At 44.3% G+C, this 22,632-nt stretch overlaps 1 protein-coding gene across 4 annotated transcripts in view; it reads left to right on the top strand.

The window, feature by feature from the left end:
* Lars2 (leucyl-tRNA synthetase 2, mitochondrial) overlaps positions 1-22,632 on the top strand; it is a 100,753-nt gene that overhangs the window by 6,851 nt on the left and 71,270 nt on the right. For all 4 annotated transcript variants that reach the window (XM_041677465.1, XM_041677464.1, XM_041677467.1 and 1 more), the window contains 3 exons: positions 4,823-4,951; positions 18,952-19,043; positions 20,712-20,772. In XM_041677465.1, coding sequence (XP_041533399.1) covers positions 4,823-4,951; positions 18,952-19,043; positions 20,712-20,772 — 282 coding nt within the window. The remainder of the gene's footprint in view (positions 1-4,822; positions 4,952-18,951; positions 19,044-20,711; positions 20,773-22,632) is intronic.

Raw genomic sequence — 22,632 nt, 5'->3', positions numbered from 1 at the left:
AACCACCATTAAAAAGCAAAACAAAGCCAGGAGTTGGTGGCACATGCCTTTAATCCTACCACTTGGGAGGCAGAGGTCGGTAATCTCTGAGTTCAAGGCCAGCCTCATCTACAGAGCAAGTGACAGGACTGGCTCTAAAGCAACACAGAGAAAAGCCCTGAAAAACAAAAACAAAAAACCCCAAAAGGACCAACTTCCACTTAGTGAGCATTTTACCATGTACCACTTCCATTGGTTGAGTTTCTTAATATCAGAACAGCCTTAAGAGTAGGCATTGTCTTCACCTGTGGGGTTAAAACACTGAAGCCCGGGTAATGCGCCAAGCTGGGATCCCCCCAGCCCCCTGAGAGCCTTGCTGTCCAGAAACTCTGAATCAGTCATCAGTGGAGAATAGACTGAGCCCAGGAAGGCCTGGGGATTTTGTCTGAGGCCTCACATCTCATGGCAAAGTGAGGGTGGGAACTGGAGGCCTTGCATGCCAGTGGGGGCTCTGTTACAGCTTTAGAGTACTGGCCCCAGAGAGGCAGAAGTCGTGTTCTAATCGCAGTCTGATGGAACTATGGGACCAGCTTTTAGAAGCCACCCTCTTCCCACTGCCGACATTCGTACTTTCTCTTAAAGGCTTGAATTCCTGCACTTTTATGTAATTATGAAAATTTCCCTTTCAGTCAGATTCCTACTCAATTATAACACAAATTCCTGTCATTTCGCCTCTCTTTTCCACCTCCAGATGATAGAACTTGTTTAATTGTCACAGAGGAAAATGACTTAATTCACAGAGAAAAGCACAAGGCAGGGACAGGCAGCAAGCTGAATAGATTTTCTGCAAAAACAGAAATGTTCACGAGGATCAAGGCTTGGTAGCATTGCTTTTCTGCTTATCTCTTAACTCAGGTTTGGAGTTCATCTTAGCTAGTCTATGATGAAGTATTTGATGTTGTCATTAATTTAATCTTCATTGAACAAGCATATGATCGATAAAGGAAAGGCTAGTGAAGAAGCTGTATGTACATATGTATGTATGTTTGAGCAAGGTTGATAATTAATATGATGTAACAAATAGTATAAGAAGATATGGTGATTATAACAAAATAAAATTGCTTTACATAATAACTTGAAAGTCAGAAACTAGAAATAGGCCAGGTGTGGCACGGGCCTGTAGTCCTAGCACTCAAGAAGCCTGAGGCTAGCCTGGGCTACAAAACAAGACCTTGTCCCAGAAAGCAAAAAACCCTACAAATAATTTATGTCAAAGATTTAGTTACTTTTCTAACTCCTATGGAGCGTGATTACCGTCTTTTCCTGTAGCACTCAAGATTCCAAGGAAAAGCCATGGGGGTCTAACCCATTGCTGGTAGGAGACGGTTCAGTAAAGGAAACAGTTTTATTTTTGCACTTAGTAGAAATTGGGGTGTTTCACCTTTCATAAGAACTCGTTTACAAGGGGAAAGGATTTTCTCTCGCTCACCTTTTCTTCTCCCCAGTGCCAAGGGTGAAGCCATTACCTTGTGCAGGCTGGACAAGCACTGTATCAAGGAACTAAGCCACGGGGCTGACCTAGTCTAGACAAGCACTGTATCAAGGAACTAAGCCACTGGGCTGACCTAGTCTAGACAAGCACTGTATCAAGGAACTAAGCCACTGGGCTGACCTAGTCTAGGTAAGCACTGTATCAAGGAACTAAGCCACTGGGCTGACCTAGTCTAGGTAAGCACTGTATAAAGGAACTAAACCACGGGGCTGACCTAGTCTAGGCAAGTACTGTGTCCTGGAACTAAGCCACTGGGCTGACCTAGTCTAGGTAAGCACTGTATAAAGGAACTAAACCACGGGGCTGACCTAGTCTAGGCAAGTACTGTGTCCTGGAACTAAGCCACTGGGCTGACCTAGTCTAGGTAAGCACTGTATAAAGGAACTAAACCACGGGGCTGACCTAGTCTAGGCAAGTACTGTGTCCTGGAACTAAGCCACTGGGCTGACCTAGTCTAGGTAAGCACTGTATAAAGGAACTAAACCACGGGGCTGACCTAGTCTAGGCAAGCACTGTATCAAAGAACTAAACCACGGGGCTGACCTAGTCTAGGCAAGCACTGTATCAAAGAACTAAACCACTGGGCTGACCTAAAAAGTGTTTCTTTCTCTGGGTGGTGGTGCTTCCTTGCCCCTTTCATTTCTAGAGGACAGGACAGATAAAGTTGTGCTTTAGTGCTTTTCTTTTCGGAGGGGGCAGCGGTTAGCTGTTGTTTGTGGTTTTGCTAAGGATTTAAAACCGTTGCTGAAGTTTAAAAACTTGGCAAGAAACTGGACACAACATGGTGATGTTCACCTGTAATCCCAGTACTCTGGAGGCAGAGACAGGAGGATTGTTGCCACTTTGAGGCCAAACTGTGCTACATAGCAAAATTCTGCCCTCCCCAACCAACCAACCAACCAACTAATCAAACAAACAAACAAACAAACACCCACTTTGCTGCTTCCCTGATTCAAGTTGTGTATTAGTTATTTTTGTTGCTGTGATCAAATATCAGGCAGAAACAACAGAAGGAAGGGTTCATTTTGGCTCACAGTTTTGGAGCATACAGTCTTGGGGGGAAGGCAGCTGGTCACATGGTATCTATAGTAAGCAAGCTATATTATTCGCTGCTGCTCATCTTCCTGTCTTTTTCAGTTTACAGACATGAGCCCATGGAACAGAACTAATCACAGTTAGGCTGGGTCCTCAGTTAACTTCTGTTGGCTAACATGCCCTGATTTTGCTAGAACCTGTCAGGTTAATCGTTGCTTGTTTGTTTTGTTTTTGGAGAGAGGTGTTCTCAGTGTAGCCCCGACTGTCTGGAACTCACTCTGTAGACCAGACTGTCCTTGAACTTACAGAGATTCACTTGCCTTTGCCCCCCTGCCCAGTGCTAGGATTAAAGGCCGCCCCTGCTCAGCAACAATTGGTATCATCAACAGTTAGAAGTTGGTGCTGTGCATCATCAGTCGTGCAAATACATGCCAACAGTGTCAAAACATCACCTTCCACACAGACACAGAGGGCTGTGAATTTCTGTCTGTGTTTGTATTCATTGCTTTGAGAGAAGTAAAGTCTTGATGCTTCCTAAAGCTCAAGGAAGAAGCAGACACCAAAAAGAGAGAGCCAGAAGGCCAAAATTAACAATAGTCTGACAGTAGATGGCCCATCCTCATTGACCACCAGCTGCAGTTACCTGTCACTTTTCCAGATGCCCCATGGCAGGATTTGAGGCTTGGTTAGGGGACCTCCAGTTACCTGGACAGTATTTGTAAAGTCTGCTGGGTGACGGCTGTGCCTTTGTTAGAAGGTGCTTTCCCAAGGCCGGCAAGCATTCATTTAAGAATTAGTTATAGCTGTCCTGATGGTGGCAGGGTGATGAGTATAGAGATGACATAAATCCTTGCGGTTATGCATGAACTGCAGTGATGTAATCCTTGTGGTTATGCATGAACTGCAGTGATGTAATCCTTACGGTTATGCATGAACTGCAGTGATGTAATCCTTGCGGTTATGCATGAACTGCAGTGATGCAGCTCTCACCTACTATGTATGAGGTCCCAGGTCTATGCTCAGCACTGCAGAATTTCTGAAAAGCCCCAAAAGTACCAGGTCTCCCAAAGTAACCAGCTCTGTGACTAGACCCGTTCTGTTGGGACCTTGTTCTCTGACGTACACAAACTCTTGACAGCATTTGCCATCCTACCAGTGGAAGGTTGAGGTGCCCAAAGGCAGTGACTTCATTACCCTGTCCTGTCTTCTTTCTAGCCAGATGTGTAGATTTCCTGTGTTTTTCATGCCACAGCTGCTGGAAGCTGGAGAATCATATGACCCTGATCTGTGTTTGCCTATTTATCACCTCTGGGAAACAACCAGTGGTGTTCCTTTCATGGTTGATTTCATCATGGTTTTCCACTTTAGCCTTTTCTGTTGAAGGAGAAACTCACAGCGCACAGGAGAGACTTCATGACCCATCTGATGCCTGGTGGCCTTGTTGTCAACAATGGATCTCAGGTGGATGCTGTCGAGGGGAGCTGAGGAAGAAACTCTGGCTATGGAGATCTCTTTGTACTTCAGCCTCTTCTACTTAAATAATGCGGATCTCTGTGTTAGAGGCTCATTCGGAAAATAGTCCTTTAAAATGTAGCTAGAAACCGCTTTAGGAGAGTTGCTTTTGGAAGAGGGAGAAGAATTGAAGATATCAAGGCTGATTAGTTAGCACTTACACATTTGAATTATTATTTTTTTTAAAGTTTTTATTTATTTATTTGTTTTGTTTACAGTGTTCTGCCTGTATGTATGCCTGCAGGCCAGAAGAGGGCACCAGATCTCATTACAGATGGTTGTGAGCCACCATGTGGTTGCTGGAAATTGAACTCAGGACCTCTGGAAGAACAATCAGTGCTCTTAACCTCTGAGCCATCTCTCCAGCCCACATTTGAATTATTGTGGATGTTCTTTAGCTTAAACCAGGACCTTTGGATTTTGGAGGTTTTAACTTTTTTTGTCAATTTACATAATGACTTTTTTTTCCCTTCAGTTTTTTTCTCTGTGTGTAGCCCTGACTGTCCTGGAACTCACTCTGTAGACCAGGCTGGCCTTGAACTCACAGAGATCTTCCTGCCTCTGCTCCCAAGTGCTGAGATTAAAGGTGTGAGCCACCACTGCCTGAGAGGTTTTTTTTCTCTAAGGAGATTTTTAAAATGTTAAATTATTACCTTGAGTAAAGTGCCAAAATATTAGTGTATGCAGAGCTCCCAGAAAATATGTAATAAACAGTCTGTGTCATCCTTTGTCATTCTTTCCTAGAAAGCAAAGCCCAAATTCTACGTGCTCTCCATGTTCCCCTACCCTTCTGGCAAGCTGCACATGGGCCATGTACGAGTCTACACCCTCAGTGACACCATTGCACGGTTCCAGAAAATGAGAGGCATGCAGGTAAGGACAAGTGCCTGCCTGGCTTCAGACAGGAGTGTGGTTAGCTGTGTTCAGGATAATGCAGAGAGCCAACTTCATTCTTCTCTAATGAAGTGTGAACACGAATGGCTCAGTTTCCTTATGTGCAGAGAAGCCTTGTAATAAAGCATCTGGGTAAACTGGGAGCAGGTGGGCGTTATGCTGGGGTGAACACTGGGTAGGCTTGGGGGAGGCTAGAATAGGTGTGGGTCGCTCCCCTATAAACAGTCACTGTACAGGGCGGTGAAGCCAGCAGTACAGAGATGGTAAGTGCTGCCTTCTGGTCAATTTTGAACTTCTATAGCAAATACCTGAGATGGTTATCAAGAGAAAAAGGAGGCTTGTTATGGCTCCTGGTCTTTCAGATACAGTGTACGATTAGAGGGACCAGTGCATTGAGGCTGCTGAGGGTACTGCGTAGCCACGGTGAGGGGCTCATCAGAGCACAGCCGCTAACTGTGGAAGCAGTAGAGAAGGGTTGGGCTCCCAGGATTTTCTTCAAGGGCATAATCCCCAGTGATCCAAAGACCTCGCGTTAGACCCTGCCTCTTTTGGTGAGTGCTACAGGGAATAAGCCAAGAGTTTCACACACACCAGGCAAATGTCCTACCACTGAGCCATATCCTCAACTCCTTGTCCTAATTTTATTTTTAGATAGAGTTTGACTAAGTTGTTCAGCCTGACCTTGAACTTAGGATCCTTCTGCCTCAGCTTCTGAAGTAGCTGGGAGGCTTGTGCCACCAGGTCCAGCTAGTCCCTACCTCTTGAAGATCCCACCATTGTTCAGTAGCACCAGCCTGAGGACAAGGCCTTTAACACATTGGCCTTGGGTATAACTGTGTGGTGATAAACCTTTGTCATCCCTGCACTTGGAAGGTTGAGGAGTTCAAGGCCAACCTTGGCTACATTGTGGTTTTGGACATCACAAGAGTTTTTTTGTTTTTTCGTCTGTTAGTTTTTCTTCCCTTGTTATTGGATGTTTTCTATATTCTCTGATGAAAACATATTTATTTTATAGTGGGAAAAATAAAATTTTATAAGAAAAAAGTACTGGGGAAACAATAACTATGGGGAATGGTGAAGAGTCCCTAAACATCTTATTTTATTACATTTATGTATGTAATGTAATACATTACATATGTAATGTATGTAGGGGGCACATGCCTGCCCCAGTCCATTTTCTTCCACTATGTGGGAACTGGGGATCAAGTTCAGGGTTGGTGGCAAGATTCTTTATTTTGCTGAGCCAAGTCACTGGCCCAAAGAGGAACCACCTGATAATGGTCTTGAAAGACAAATGGAACTTAAAAGAAAAAAGAGGATATGCCTTTTCCTTGGGTGATGTTGAACAGTTCCAGTATAGTTAGCTTTTCTTCTTCTATTTAAAGATGTATTATTTTTTGAAATTATGTGTATGTTGGTGTATGCATGAGTGTTGGCAGAGGTTTCTGTCCCACCTGGTTCTGCAGTCGTTCAGTCCCAAAGAATCACACAGAAGTCTACATTAATTATAAACTGGCTGGCCTATAGCTTAGGCTTCTTACTAACTCTTATAACTTATATTAGCCCATAATTCTTGTCTGTGTTAGTAATGTGGCTTGGTACCTTTTATCAGCATGGCATTCTCATCTTGCTTCCTCTGCCTGTGGATGAAGCCTGCAGACTCAGCTTTTCCACTTCCCAGAATTCTCTTGTTCTCTTTGCCCACCTCTACTTCCTACACAGAGGCTTATTAATTATACAGTGGTTGGCCTATTAGCTTAGGCTTCTAATTAACTAATTCTTACATCTTAAATTAGCCCATTATTCTTGTGTGTGTACCTTTTATCAGTGAGGCATTCTCATCTTGCTTCTTCTGCATCTGGGTTACGCCTGCAGACTCAGCCTTTTCTCTTCCCAGAATTCTCCTGTTCTCTTCACCCGCCTCTACTTCCTGCCTGGTCACCCTGCCTCTGCTTCCTGCATGGCTACTGGCCAATCAGCATTTTTTTAAAAAACAATACAAGACCATTGTCCTGCAGCATATGAGTACAGGTGATTAAAGCAGTCAGAGGCATCAGATCTCCTGGATCTGGAGTTATAGATGTGGATGCTGAGAACTGAACTCAGACCCTCTGCAAGACTAGCAAGTGCTCTCAATTACTAACTGCTGGTGATTAGCTTTAGTTAACTTGACACAACCTAGAATCACTGGGGAGGGAATCTCAACGAGTGAGTGACTAGGTCGGGTGGGCCTGTGGACATGTCTGTGGGGGACTGTCTTAGTTGTATGAATTGAGATGGAGGACCTGCCCACTGCTGTTGGCAGGGGATCCTGGACTGTACAAGAGTAGGAAAAGAGAGATGAGCACAAAATATGTTTTGTTTGCTACGGGGTCTCACATAACTCAGCTGACTTTGTGCTTGCTAGGTAATCAAGGATGGTCTTGACTTCATGATCTTCTGTCTCTACTTCCTGAGTCCTAGGGTCACAGGGATGTACCACTGCTCCTGGCACCAAACTGGGACTTTTCTGCGTGAGAATCAGTTGTTACATTTACTGGTACATCACTGGCCATTGCTTTTATTAACCTATCCGGCCCTATGCAGGTGGCATCTTGCACTTTCTAGGCCTTGAGGAAGCTTAAGTATATCCCTTGAGACAATTGGTTGGGAATTTTTTGTTGACAGAAATTCATAAGAATGAGGTCATGTTTTCATGTGTCGTCACTTGAGAATTAATAGGTTTATATTGCTGAACTCGGGTTCCATTGAAATTTAAAGTTACCACAATATTTTTCATCCTGTGTAGCACGAATTCTAATTGGTCTTAATAATAAAAACCTGGATATCGGAGTAAATGCTGAAAGACCAGAGCAGAGCAGCCAGCCACTAGTTCTTACCTCTACCGAATCCTCAGACTGAAAGGGTGATCCTATCTCCAGGAATCCTCAGACTGAATGCCCCCAGATCCTGTCTCCTCCCCCCTTATATTCCTCTCTCTGTCCAGCCATATCACTCCTGTCTCCACCCCCTTAGTGCTGGAATAAATGCGTGTTATCAAAGGTGTGAGCTCTGCTTCTCTTTTAGACTGAATCTTGTGAAGTCCAGCGTGGCCTTAAACTGTCAGAGGTCGTCTGCCTCTGTCTCTACAGTACTGGGATTAAAGGTGTATGCCACCACTGTCTAGTCTCAATGACTGACTAGTGTGGCTAGCTCCATAAATAAAACAAGCTTTATTTGATACAGCACAAATAAATATCACCACAGTCCTGGTTTAGGGAAGATATCTTTCTTAGACATTGTTTTACAGTATTTCTTAAAAAGAGGCAGGACAGAGGTTAGAAAGACAGTCAGTACTTCAGAGCACTGACTGTTTTTGCCGAGGATCTGAGTTCAGTTCTCAGAACTCTTGCCACTCACTGTAGCTCCAGTTCTAGGATATCTGATACTTCTGGCCTCCGCTGGTTCCTGCACCAGATGGTATACATATATATTCACACATACACATACATATAAATAAAAATAAAATTTTGAATCTTGAAAAAAAAAGAAAAAAGCCAATAGAATTAATTGGTTCTTTGCCTAAAGTACAGTGTTTTTTTAATCCCCGTTTCATCCCTAATGATAGAACCCAGAACCTTGCACATGCTTGGAATGCATGCTATCACTGTGCTATAGCTCTGGACTCCCTTAAAGTGTAATTTTGACTACGTTTGTCCTTTTAAAAATTAATCCAGTGCATGCAAGCTGCAGGCACGTTCCTAAGCTGTAACGTTTAAGCAAAAGCATATTATTGGTGACAGAATGTCGAGAAGCCTGCCAGCAGATGGGTAAGAGAAGGGATATGTATGTGAAGGTAAGTGAAGGGATAGATAGGTAAGTGAGGGATGTATGAAGCCAGTTGTCTTGGGTAGGATGTGACATTAACAAAGATGCACATGAGGAATGAGGAATCAGGACCCTTTAGGCAGAGAGAGACAGGGAAGGAGGGAGGGAGGGGAGAGAAGAGGAGGGAAGAAAGGGAGAGACACCGAGACTGACTGATTTCTCCTCCGGTTTCTATGAGGTCATGTTAGGTGGTGCAATATGCCATGTGTCTGGTGCACAATACATCCCTTAAGAAATGATAGCTGTAATTATGATTTATACTGATTGATTTGCTCTGAGCTTCTCAGAAAAGTGATTCAGCTCCATTTAATCAAGGAGTCCCTGCAGTCTTCTGCTGGGAGCAGGCTGCAGGGGCTGCTCCAGTGAAGCTGCTGTTGCCAGTGATTCCTTCTGTTTGCCCATTGCTGAGTCTGGGCCTTGGGTTTGAAACTGTTACTTGTTATTACAGTAAATGTCAGTGTATTAGTCAGGGTTCTTCAGAGGAACAGCACAGAACTGATTGAATAAATTTATGCGTGTGTATATCTGTACTCATACACACACACTCATTGCACCGTGAGCTGTCACCTTCCCCATGCCTGGGTGGAAGGCACTGCGATGTGGCTCAGGGTTGTTACAGCCCAGGGTGTGAGGACTCAGGTGTATCGTCCTTAGAAAACTGTGATTCCCTTGATTGGGAAGCTATTACTTAAGCCCAGATTTCAAGTCTTGACATTTTTCCTGTACCAGATAGCAGGACAGTCTTCTTGTATCTATGCCAGTGATCAGCTAGCCTGTATGACTCTCTGATTGTAATCCTAATCCAGGACCCTTAAACTGTAACCTGCATACTACCTGTAAATAAGTTTAAGTTGAAAGTTAATTCTGCTTTTCAGTTTTCTTTTTATAATAACGTAAACATGTTTTCCTTTGTTTTATTTTATACGTATGGGTATTTTGCCTGCATGTATGTCTGTGCACCAAGTGTTTGCCTGGTGCCCAGGGATGCCAGAAGAGGGTGACAGATCCTCTGGGACTGGATTTATGGATGGTTATTTGCCCGCAAACCTAGGTTCTCTGGAAGAGTGGCTGTGCACTTAACCACTGAGTCATCTCTCCAGCCCCTTTATAATGGTATTCTTTTCTGACCTTCCAGCCTAAGCCTCCTGCATCCACAGCCCTTAATGATGTACATAGTTTTTTTTTTTTATAGTGAATATCTTTGTTCTCATCTTTGTGTTTTTCACCCAGGTGTCTCCTTAGAGTACTTCTCATTCTCCCCTGTTCTAAGTCCTTATTATTCTTCAAGGTCCACTTCATTTCCCTTGCACTATAGACTGTCCTTCAATTCTGTAGCTCACGTTTAGCAACACTTACAGGTAGAACCATAGACCACCCTGACTAAGCTCACAATTTCTTTGTGTTGCTGTCATCTGCCCAATACTATTTTAACTTCTTGGGGACAAAGAAGGACCCCATAACTCCCTTTGTTAGTAGCATTTCAACTGCAGGACTCAGGCATGCGTGCTCTGTAAACTCTTTGTAATGGCAGTCTTCTCTTGAGTTTGCTAGGGGTGGAGGTAGGACTGGGAGTGTCAACATTTCGAGAAAGCAGTCTAGATATCTGGACCAAGTTTCGCTCATGATGGATGGTGGCATCTCTGCTGAGCTGAACGAATATGGCTGTCTAGGTTTGAGACCGCGTGGCACTGACCTTTGCCACAGACATGTGTAGACTGAATGAGTGCTGTGCCAGCGAGTGAGCACTAGGTGTTGTAGGGAAATCAGAGCAGTGATGAGCAAGAAAACCCTTCACACATGTAATGATGAGCAAGAAAACCCTCCACACATGTAATGATGAGCAAGAAAACCCTTCATACATGTAGTGCAGCAGTGTGTGCTGCACACTCCAGAAATTCCAGAACTTAGACGGGGGAGGCAGAAGGGTCAGGAAAGCAAAGCCAGCTCGGATTGTGTGAGGCTGTCTCAGAAGACCAACAAACAAAAAAGTGTAATACAATTTTGAGTGTAACCCAATTTTAGTGGCCACAATAAAGCATTCCCAAGACTTGCATGTTTACTCAAGGGCCATTTAAAGCCAGAATTAAATTCTTCTTTTTCTGCAGCCAGAAAAGACTGTGCTGCCAGTTGGTTGGTTGCTCCTTAAACTCCAAGGATGCCTGATGACATACTTAAAGTCTAGCTCCATATGGTGCTTTTGTTGTGTTTTCATATACTATATGCACAGATGGTTGGAAAATAAATTTTCTGCCTCCCACCTCAGCTGGTGTCCCCAGCACCTTCTGGTCCAGGAGCAGGGTGATGGAAGCATCGGAGTACTCATTCCCTTTACCGCACTAGGCAGAAAACCCACAGCCTTGTTCCAGTGTAGGAGGAAGGTGGGGCTCAGTGTCTAACAGCTGTGTAATTGCTGTGCACTCACCCACAAAGGCCAGGTGCCAAGGTCGTTATCAGCAAGTGGTTGTGGATATTTCTTCAGTTTTCAGGTAGTTGATGAATGTCTGTGATGTGGCCAGAGTGCATGGTGTGGCGTTTAGTTCCAGACTTTCAAATCTCTGTGGCATCAGGAGGTAGGCAGTGGATTTCCAGACTTACGCTCTCAGGTGTGGTTTGAAGAAGAGAAGGCATGTGGGCCTAGCACCTTGATTGGAAAGTGCCCGACTTGCCTGCCAGTCAGGTTCTTCTGCGTTCCCACAAGAGGCATCCCCTTTGGGTATAGATCCTACCAGTGTTTTTCTTATTCTGAAGTAGTCACTTGAATTTTAAATCCAATCTGTAATAACGGTTGCTTATTACACTGGCTAAATGAAATTAAACACTGTATTTTTCATTTCTCGGAAATAGACTCCTGACTCCACTCCAGAGAAACCAAGACACTGAAAATAGCATTTCTTTGTGAAGCAGTAACCATGGTGCCTGCATCCAAAGCTGAATTGGTTTCAAATATAAAGCCTTGTTTTATGAGGGAGGGAGAGAAACTGGCCATTGCTACCAACTGGCTGGCCCTGTTCTGGAGGCATGCTCCTGTCTCTGGTAGAAAGGCAGGGGACCAGATGCCTCAGTCTCCTCCTACCCACCTCTAACCTCCTCTTTGCTCAACTCACTCTTGATTCCTGTGTGAGAAAGACAAATGACCTCTTATTCCCCATCCTCTTGAAACATTTTAAAATTGTACATAAAATTCCACTTTGCCTCTTTTGTAGAATAAATACAACATAGGTAAGGCTGTAGCCTAGACTCCCTCAGCCGCATGTCCCTTTTCTGAGTCAGCTTGCTCCAGCACACCTGCCAACCCTGCAGCATCCAGGTTCTCAGATCTGGAGGACTGTACACGAGATGCCAGCCCAGACCCAGCTCATAGTCCTCACTCTTTCCAGCTCTGGTCTGACTTGCAGAGCTCTGACATGCATACAACTGTATCCTGGGCTGGCAATTTCTGGTCTGCCATGATGGTAGCCAGCCTGACTCCTTCTCGGGACCTCACACGGAATTCTGACCCTCCTTTGAGAACTCACATGGGGGTGGCCCATCTTCCATGGTAGTAGCTAGCTTTGACTCCTCTTTGAGACTTTCAGAGATGTGTTCCTACACAGTTCCATCCCTGCTTGATTGTATAAGGATGTGTTTATCAAGCTGTGGGATCACCTACTTGACTGGTCTTTTGTTGTGATTTTTTTAGCTTTGTGATCCAGTGATTTTAATTAGGGTTACTTACCAGTAGCTATTACCACTGAAGAAGACCAGTATCTATCTCTGTCTCTGCCATCTACCTCTAGCAAACGCTGACTGCTGTAGGGAGGGAGGGGGCATTATGAGTCTCCCCTCTTACTGTGGCTGTATTTGAGGCATAGGACTTCGAGGTGGAGAAACCAGGGAATCTCCTCCCTGGCTCTTGCCTCCGTCTCTGTCCATCTACTCTCACATCAGCCTTAGGCCCTCCCACTGCTGCCTCTGTCTCCCACGGTGTTTCTGTCAGGTCTGAGCTAGTGATGCTGTCCTGCCTTTTTGAATTTTGGGGTGGCCACACTGTCTTTGTGGCTTCTTATCCAACTTACATACTGAGAGTATTTGTTTTAAGAACTAGATAATGGGGCTGGAGAGATGGCTCAGAGGTTAAGAGCTATTGCCTGCTCTTCCAAAGGTCCTCAGTTTAATTCCCAGCAACCACATGGTGGCTCACAACCACCTGTAATGGGGTCTGGTGCCCTCTTCTGGCCTGTAGGCATACACACAGACAGAGTATTGTATACATAAATAAATATAAAAAATTGTATATAAAAAAAACTAGATAATGTAGTTTTTCAAATTTTAAAATGTACTGAATTCTTCTCCTCCTCTTCCTCCTAACTCCTTTCTTCTTTCCTCTTCTTCTTTTTTTCCTTCCAAGACAGGGTTTCTCTGTATAGCCCTTGCTGTCCTGGAACTCACTCTGTTGACTATTGGGTGGCCTCAAACTCAGAGATCCGCCTGCCCCTGCCTCCTGAGTGCTGGGATTAAAGGCGTGCGCCACCACCGCCTGGCTAAAGTGTACTGATTTCTAATTTAAGTAACTGGGACTTCTTGATTCAGCCTCCGAATATTTTTACATTCATTATCTTAAAATTACCACTTTTATCTTCTGCCACCTTCCTTGATGTCACATTCCCACTGTCTTGAAATTGACATGATGGATATTTAAAAGTATATCTTAAGTAGGTTTAATAAACATAGATAAAATATCTGGAAAAATGAATCTATAGGAAGCATTTACACCTAAGAAGAGGTTACTTAGGAAAGCAAGAATGTTCACGGTCTGCCAGAGATTGCTTTATTTCAGGAAGAGGCCTTGTTATGTTGCCCAAGTTGTCCTCGAGCTCTCAGCACTTCTTTAGCTTTCCGAGTAGCTGGGGTTATAGCTGTGAACCACCATGCCTAGCTAGCCTTGCACTCATGATCCTCCTGTCTGAGCTTCCTGAATGCTGGAATACAAGTGCATGCCATCTACTAGGACACAGGCCGCTGCCAGAGGGACAGACACTCGGGTGTATTGTAATGAGTGAGACATCCTACAGCAAGGGGGTGGGCTTTGCGTGTGACCCCCAGACCTTATGAACAGGGAACCTTCCTGCTTTAAAGAATTCAGCTTGCAGGGACCTTTAGTCCCGTGATCTGGTGGATGGTAGGAGAAGTGCTCCTAACCCTGAGTTATGGGGAAGACTTCCCAGAGTGGGTTAGACATTTGAGTTTGTTAATTTTTGTGAAGAATTTGAAATATTAAGGAAGTTTAAGATTTTCTAACTTTATATTCATAGACAGCTTGGATAACATGTGATCTAAGAATATCTTCTCATGTTAATTCTATCTGAAAATGAAAATGGAAAGAGATAAGTTTGTTATATAAAGTAGGGTCTATATGTGTCATGTGTGTGAGAGAGATGTGTCTCTTTCTGTATTGACTTTATCTAAAAATCCAGATAGCACCTAACAGAACGTTAATGGGCAGAAACATTGGACCAGTGCCACTGGTGGTTCTGACAAAGACTCCAAGTGATGATTAGGTTCCCTTTTCTGCAGAACAGTTACACAACAGCTACCCTGTTCTCCCCAGGAAGCAACCTAGGAGAATTCAGAGCAGCACAAACAGAACTCAAGTGCAGGCCTGGAAGTATGGAAGAACTCCTGAATAACCCAGAACCAGGTTTTTAGTTCTGAAAAAGAAAAGAAAAGGGGGAAAAAAGCAAACACAGGAAGACCGTCTTCTGTGGATAAAGCAGTATTCCTGAGCAGCCTGTGTGCCAAGGATGCTTGTTTAATGGGCTTCCTGGCTCCTGGTGACTGAAACCTGAGTTAGATCAACTGCAGCAAAAAGGGAGGCTTTGCTTTAACATTTCCTGGAAATCTTTCAGGAGCCTGGCACTCTGGGTCCTGGACCTGCTTCAGCTCTCATTCTGCTTTCTCAGATGTCACCCTGAGGTTGTTCCACCACTGGGACTCCATGCGAGAAGAATCCCTACCTCTGCAGTAGCCAGTCTAGTTTCAGAAAAACCCAGGGAAGGGTTTTCCAAATCCATGTGATATCCAAGTGGACCGTAGAAGTAACAAATAGGCTCTGAAAAACAAGGCCAGTGATAACAGGTTGACTGGGTAGCTTCCAAAAGACCCTTCACCTCTGGGAGATACATGCTAGGTACAGTTGCCTATTACATGTTCTTGCTTTTAATGCAGCTAATTATAGTAGTCTGAGATGTAGTAAGGACGGCTTATAACATGCCAGCCCAATTTCAGGAAGGAGATCCCAGACTGTATTGTAGACAAGGCAGTAACTAAGAACACTGCAGCTGCTTCTTGGTGGCTGTCAGAGTGAAGAGTGCTCATGTGATTAACAGCACTTGGGACACCCTAAAGGCCAGAGATAGCAACCACAGCAGTGACTAACTAATGGCCAGTAGATAATCAAGATGAAAAGCAACAAAGCCTGGGCACTCAGTTAACAGTTAGCATGGCACCTGCAAATGGGAAGGAAGTGGCCCTAGCCAAATAACGGACAGCTTGCATATCGTCATGACTGTGGTGGTATATTATTTATGTTTTAATAACTAAAACTTGCCTGGAGATTAGTGCAAAGCAGCCACACTAGTTAGCCATAGAGGCTGGGCAGTGGTGGTGCATGCCTTTAACCCCAGGCAGATCTCTGTGAGTTCGAGGCCAGCCTGGTCTACAAGAGCTAGTTCCAGGACAGGCTCCAAAGCTATAGAGAAACCCTGTCTTGAAAAACAAAAAACCAAAAGAAACAAAACCCAAAACTTGGACAAAGGAATTGGTTCTCCTGTCTTGGAAACTCCATCCTTTCTTAAGAGTTTCTTCTCACTTTTTTCTTAAGTTCTTCACTTTCTATGATAATTCTTAATAAAGCCTGCTTCCATCTTGTACACTCCCATGAGAATCTGTGTCATTGATCTTCACTGGTGTGAGACAACAAACTCGGCGCCACCGTCCTAGGTTGACTTTCTTTTAAACTTGAATCATCCAGCATCTAAAAACAGGTTACACTTTAATGATTGATTGCCTTGAGTCTCGGAGGAGACTTTGAACTTTTTTCTGTTTTTTTTTTAGTGGTTTCTTTTTTTTTTTTTTGAGCCATCCATTTTCCCCACTCCTCTTCCTTCCTCCCCTCTCCCCTTCTACCCTCTCCCTGCGCCCCCATTCACAATTTACTCGGGAGATCTTGGTCCTTTTCTTCTTCCTAAGTGGATCCATGTGTGTCTCTCTTAGGGTCCTCCTTGCTGTCTAAGTTCTCTGGGGTTGTGAACTGTAGGCTTGTTATCCTTTGCCTTATGTCTAATATCCATTTATTAGTGAGTAATTCTATATTTGTCTTTCTGTGACTGGGTTACCTCACTCAGTTTGTTTTTTTCTAGTTCCATCCATTTGCCTGCAAATATCAAGATGTCATTTTTTAATCACTGAGTAGTATTCTATTGTGTAAATGTACCACATTTTCCTTATCTATTCTTCAGTTGAGGGGCATCTAGGTTGTTTCCAGGTTCTGGCTGTTAAGGATAATGCTGCTTGAACATAGTTGAGCACATGTCCTTGTGATATGATTGAGCATCCTTTGGGTATATGCCCAAAAGTGGTATTGCTGGGTCTTAAGGGAGATTGATTCCTAATTTTCTGAGAAACCGCCATACTAATTTCCAAAGTGGCTGTACAAGTTTGCACTTTCACTAGCAATGGAGAAGTGTTCCCCTTACTCCATATCCTCGTCTGCTGTCATCAGTGTTTTTGATCGTGGCTGTTTTAACGTGTGGGATGGTATCTCTAGCATCTTAAGTTCTAGGCTGTGAGTTTCCCATCTCACTCAGAAACACTGCATCAGCACTTTTGAATTTTGTACAGATGCCTATGAGGTACTGTTAAATGAGAAGGTCAGGTCATGAAATATTATCTATAACAGGTTCTCTTCCCATAGAAATTACATGTTCCTGTATGTGTTTGGATGAGTATTTTGCCTGTACCATGTGCATGCAGTACCCACAGAGGCCAGAAGAGGGCATCGGATGCCCTGGTGTTGTAGCTGTTGTGAACTGCTTTCTTTGTAGATGTTGGGAATCAAATCTGGGTCCTTTGGAAGAGCAGTGCTCTTAACCACTGAACCATCTTTCCAGTTCCAACTGTATTATGTTTTTAATTTGAAAAACATCAGTGAAGAAACAAAGAAAAAGAATCTGTTTCCGATTGACTCCAGAAGAGCTATGGATATGGAACTGTGCACAAGGGTAGACAAATAGGCACTGGAGAAGCCAGAAAAGTTAGACTCACAGGCATCCTTCCAAGGAAGGAGATCCTTTGCCAGCCTCTGCCGGAGTTTATGCTCTGCTCATCCCAGACCCTTTACTTCTAGGCCATGAAACCCATCCTCATGAGAGATGTCACTTCTGCTTTACAGGAGCCTGAGTGACTTCCTTGTTATCCTAGTGTCGGGCTGATCCTGACCCCCACAGGCATTCTCCTTAGATCCTAAATCTTGGATTCTGTGTCTGAGTCAACAGTACCTATCTCCTTTGTGAAAGAAGCTTAAACATGTTCTAATCTCTGTTATATTCAGGAGACTGAGTTAATTGTTATCAAAAAACATTTTTTTTTCCTTCTTCAACATTGAGCTGTGCTTAAATAAACAACTGACATAATACTCTCAAGGTTTAACCGAGCACCATTACCTGGATTATTTCTCTGCTGGCTGCAAAGCCTACAGGGACCCTGTTGTGGAATATTTGTTCAACCAGGCAAAGATGTGTTGTGTGTTACATTTGTTCATTACATTTTTTAACTATGTAAAGACGTGTTGCATTTGAGTTAATTAAATAAAATTAACGTGGGTTCAGAGAGGTGGGGTCAGCAACTGGTTGACAGGAAGTAACAGGAAGGAGCTTAGCGTGGGTTTTTTAGTTGGGGCAGCAGGGAAGGGATTGCCTTCTGGGACACCAGTAAAGAAAGTTAGCCAGTTGCTACTGTAACTCTCTTAAGCCCCCAGGTTGTCACCCTAGCCTTTGAATCTCGAGTTTTATTAAAACTATGGAGATTTAGTTAGAATTACTTTTAGCGGCAGCAACAAAGCCATTGTCTAGGGGAACAGAATTCTCCAAGGCTAAAGCACAGCCACTGTAAAGAAGGTAAAACAACAGGATCCTCCCTCCAAGGAAATGGCCTAATACCCAGTTCCTTCTTAGTCTTAATTAAACTTAAATGTGACCGATGGCTGCCACATTGGAGATCACGGTTCCATAACTGGAAATTATGACGTGAGATGGACACTTTGAAAGCCGACACATTTTATTTTTCCAAATCGAGGTCTCTCTGGATTTTGGTGGTATTGTTAGATGTGGTCTCACCATGTAGACCAGGCTGGTCTGTAACTCATGGAGATCTGCCTGCCTCTGCTTCCAGAGTGCTGGGGTTAAAGGTGTGTGAGCAACAAGGCAGGACCTAGGTTTCTAGCCAGCCTGTTCCTAGGGCTGCCTGTCTCCACCTTCAGAAGCTGCAGTTAGAGGTGGGCCGCTGTGGTTCCCTTGCTTCTGTGGCAAGCACTGTAATCACTGTGCCATCTCATCCTCCAGCCCTGCTGTGGTTTGTGATGAGCCGTCATTCACTCTGGAGTACCTCTTCCTGAGCCAGTGTAGGCAGTGTTCTAGCTTCCTCTAGGCCAAGTTTTCTTCATATGGGAATTGTGTAAGGCTTTCTATGAAGCTTTCTGGATATCACTCCCACCTCACTGTCCAGCTATGAAGACGGTCTCGGGTATTATGGGATGATTGGTAGAGGTTCTACACCTGTACTTGGAACATATTCTTTATTCTTCAATAGACATGTTCTTTGAAGAGACTAGCTTTATCATTTCTGAAAGTTTCTGAATCCCTGTTAACAGGGCTCTGTTAAAAATGAAAAACAGTGGTAGGCGAAGGAAGGTGGTATCATGACAAATGTCCCTCCTGAAACTCAGATACCATGTGAAGTCAGGTGGACAAGAGGAAGGTGGCAGAGGAGAAGCTGTTCCTCCCTGGTGAGGCATGACTCCTTTTTATAAACCTGATTTCATGTTTTCTCATCATTTTCTCTTTGTTCTGCTACACCAGGTTATCAACCCCATAGGGTGGGATGCATTTGGATTGCCTGCCGAAAATGCTGCCATCGAGAGGAATTTGCACCCAGAAAGCTGGACTCAGAGGTAAAGGTTTAAGGCATGCTCAAACACTTGTATATAGAAACCTTTTAAAACATTATTTTAAGCCTATGCCTAAAAGAGACCAGAAGAACAAACACAAAAGCCACCACAACATTGGCAAATCGCCAAGAGATAAGTAAACAGGATGGTGTGCACTGGTGTTTGTCTAGTTAGTTAGTTAGTTAGCTGGTTAGTTAGTTGTTAGTTATGGGGGAGGTGCATGTATCACAGCACACATATGGAGGTCATGGGACAACCCTTGGAAGTAAGTTCTCTTCTGTCGCCTGGGTGTGGAGCCGTTGTGCAGCTCCTGATATTTGCCTTTTAATACTCTGCATTCCTAAGAAATACCAAAGCAGGTTGGTGTTTGTTTATTCAGAGGTTGTTTGGATGTTTGTTATTTACAAAACTAGTCTTTCTTGGAGCTTTTACCCTTATAAAAAAAACCGAAGTGGAGAGAATTGCATTTGTTCACTTTCAACAGGTTTCCTGTCTTCCAGACCCGAGTTTGAACTATATCCAAACACTACTTTCCAATTTTCTCTGAAAATTTAGTTTTTGTTTTCATAATTTATGAGCCAGGAACAACTTAGTGTAACTACCCGAGGCTGGGTGTGACTTTCTCTTCTGCCCCATGGCTTAGGCTTTCCAGCCTCTCCCTGCTGGTGAAGTACTGAACACCTTACAGCAGAATCTCCCCCTTCACATGCAGAGGGGAAGTTCCAGGGCCTGTCTTTGGAACCTCTGCTGCCTCTTCTCCTTTCTCCTCCCCTCCCCTCCTCAGCCCCACTCCCCTCTTTGTGTTAGATGAATACCCGTGAATGTCGGGAATTCAGAGCAGGACGTCAAGTGTCTTCCTGCATCACTTACTGTCCTGAAACAGCGTCTCTCAGTGAGCAGGAAGCTTATTGTTTTGCTTAGTCTGGCTTGTCAGTAAGCTCTAAAATTTGCTTGGCTGTATCTGCCCCAGTGCAAGGGTTTCAGCATGCAAGCCATACTTGGCTTTTTACATGGATTGTGAGGATTTGAATTCAAGTCTTGTGCTTATGAACCCAGCACTTTTACCACCCCTCAACAACTCCGTCCCCCCAACACACACACACACACACACAAACACACACAAACACACACACACACACTATCCCTGCCCCACCACACACACGTGCACACACACATGCGCACACACACGTGCACACACACTATCCCTGCCCCACCACACACACGTGCACACACATGTGCACACGCACACACACACACCCCCACGCACGCCCCTTCATTGTGCTCTCTGTTCATCATACAGTTAATTCTAGATGAGTGGGAAAATGACAGCTCTAATAAAGCAGATAAAACGCGGCATAAGTTAATTCCCAGCAACAAGAACTAAATTGATTAGTGCACTTTTCTGCTACCCAATTTTGGGGCAGTTTTAGGTTCTGATTGACAGAAGACTGTGTCTTTTCTTTTGAATTTTCCCAATTTGTCTATTAAGAAGTGTGTGTGTGTGTGTGTGTGTGTGTGTGTGTGTGTGTGTCTGTTTCTGCAGGGCAAAGCAACAGTTGAGGCTTCCTTGACTGAGCTAGACTTTTTAAATTTTCCAGAACACCCTTGAAATGTAATCCGTCTGTGTCCCTGACCACTCTCAGAGTAAACCTGCTTCCCTTTGTTCCACAGCAATATTAAATACATGAAGAAACAGCTTGACCGTCTTGGCCTGTGCTTCAGCTGGGACAGGGTGAGTCTGTGTGTTTCTTTCTGGGGGCTCTGCCCAGGGGAAGACCTGCTTGCATGGGACTCCACCTTCTGTTGGTGCTGGGAGGAGGTGAGCCGACAGGTCACAGGAGAGACGGCTTAGCACTCCACAAATGCAGCAGAACCCTAGTGGGTGTTTTGTCTGTGAAAAAGTAATTTTCTGTGGGATTAAGCTAAGAGAGTTAACTTATTTGACTTCATAATGGGCTGTGCTGCCTGTGTGTGGCAAAGGCTTTGCACAAGGATTTCTGGCTCCTAGAAACAGTTTAAAAGGATTATTGAATCCACATTAAAGTGATTAAATATTAACCTGCAGGTCCTTTGGGTGATTAACTGACCATTTATTTATATTTCGTTCTGTATTTAGAATCGGTTCACACACAGCTCACAATGATTCTGCCACATACAGTCTCTGGTCTGTATCCCTGTCAAACAGTTACACACGAAAGCCAGGGGGAAGTCCCAGAGTCATCCTCAGTTCACAGAGGACTACCTGGGGGTCACCTTTAGAGGCCCAGGCACTGGAGGGTAAGCTGCTGGGTAAAGCTGCTGTTTGTCCTTCAGTGAAAGGCCCCATCCACACCATGATCCCTCTTAGCACCTCACCCCTCTACAGATTGAGTGGGGTTTACTGAAGCCTCAGGGATAAATGCAAATTCAAGTCCTTCCCTCCCTAGCCACCTCTTGAGTGACTGAGATGAATTGAGTACAGCAGGGGAAGACAGAGGCCTCCGCTTGTTTTGGTTTGGGTTTTCCTTTCCTGCTCCTGATGATGTTGCCTTGAGCACCAAGTAGGGATTTGTTGTTAGAAAGTGAAATGTTGGCCATTCACAGAGAGCATCTCAGGGGTGACATTTGATGTATCACTGAAGGCAAAGATGGGCTGTTGGCCTTTGTCATGGTAATAACACCCATCACAAATGGCTAGAAGGTTGTAGGGTTGCTGGATATGATGACAAACTTGTAGTCCCAGAGAAGCGAAAGGTTGTTAGTATTGATTTTCATAACTTTCTCTCTCATTCTCATTAACTCCATCTCCCCCTCCTCCTCCCTCTTGGGGTGTGTGTGTGCGTGTGTGTGTGCGTGTGTGTGTGTGTGTATGTGTGTGTATGTATGTGTATATGTGTGTGCGTGCGTGCGTGTGTGTGTATGTGTGTGTATGTGTATGTGTGTGTGCGTGTGTGTGTATGTGTATGTATGTGTGTGTATGTGTGTGAGTATGTATGAATGTGTGTGTATGTGTATATGTGTGTGTGTGTGTGTGGGTATGTGTGTGAGTATGTGTGTATGTGTGTGTATGTGTATATGTGTGTGTGTGCGTGTGTGTGTGTATGTGTGTGAGTATGTATGTATGTGTGTGTATGTGTATATGTGTGTGTGTATGTGTGTGTGTGTAACCCAGGACTTTGTAATGCTAGGCAAGCATACCACCACTGAGCTGAACTGCTCGCACTTATTTTCTAATTAGAATTAAAGAAGAATGAGCATGGGTGTCTAGCTTGTATATACGTCTGTGCACTTGCCTGTTGACTGTGGGGGCTGAAAGAGCGTGTCAGGTCCCATGAAACGGGAGTTACAAATGGTTGTGAGCTGCTGTGTGGCTGCAGGAAATCAAACACAGGTCTTCTGGAATAGCAGAAAACACTCTTGACTGCTAATCACACTTTTTTCATTCCATTCAAAGTTCTCCTCCCCACCCCTCCTCCTGCTCTCCCCCGCCCCATCTTCCCCTCGACTCTCTCCTTCTCCACTCCTTCCAACTGGTAAGGGCTCCCTTGAGAAGTCATCAAAGTCTGGCACATTAAGTTGGGGCAGGACCAAGCCCCTCCCTACCTGCATTAAG

The sequence above is a fragment of the Microtus oregoni genome, unplaced genomic scaffold (assembly GCF_018167655.1).
Source record: "Microtus oregoni isolate MIOR12 unplaced genomic scaffold, Mior012 000028F_ref0000031, whole genome shotgun sequence".
Taxonomy (NCBI): domain Eukaryota; kingdom Metazoa; phylum Chordata; class Mammalia; order Rodentia; family Cricetidae; genus Microtus; species Microtus oregoni.
This window is presented reverse-complemented; position numbering and strand designations above follow the sequence as displayed.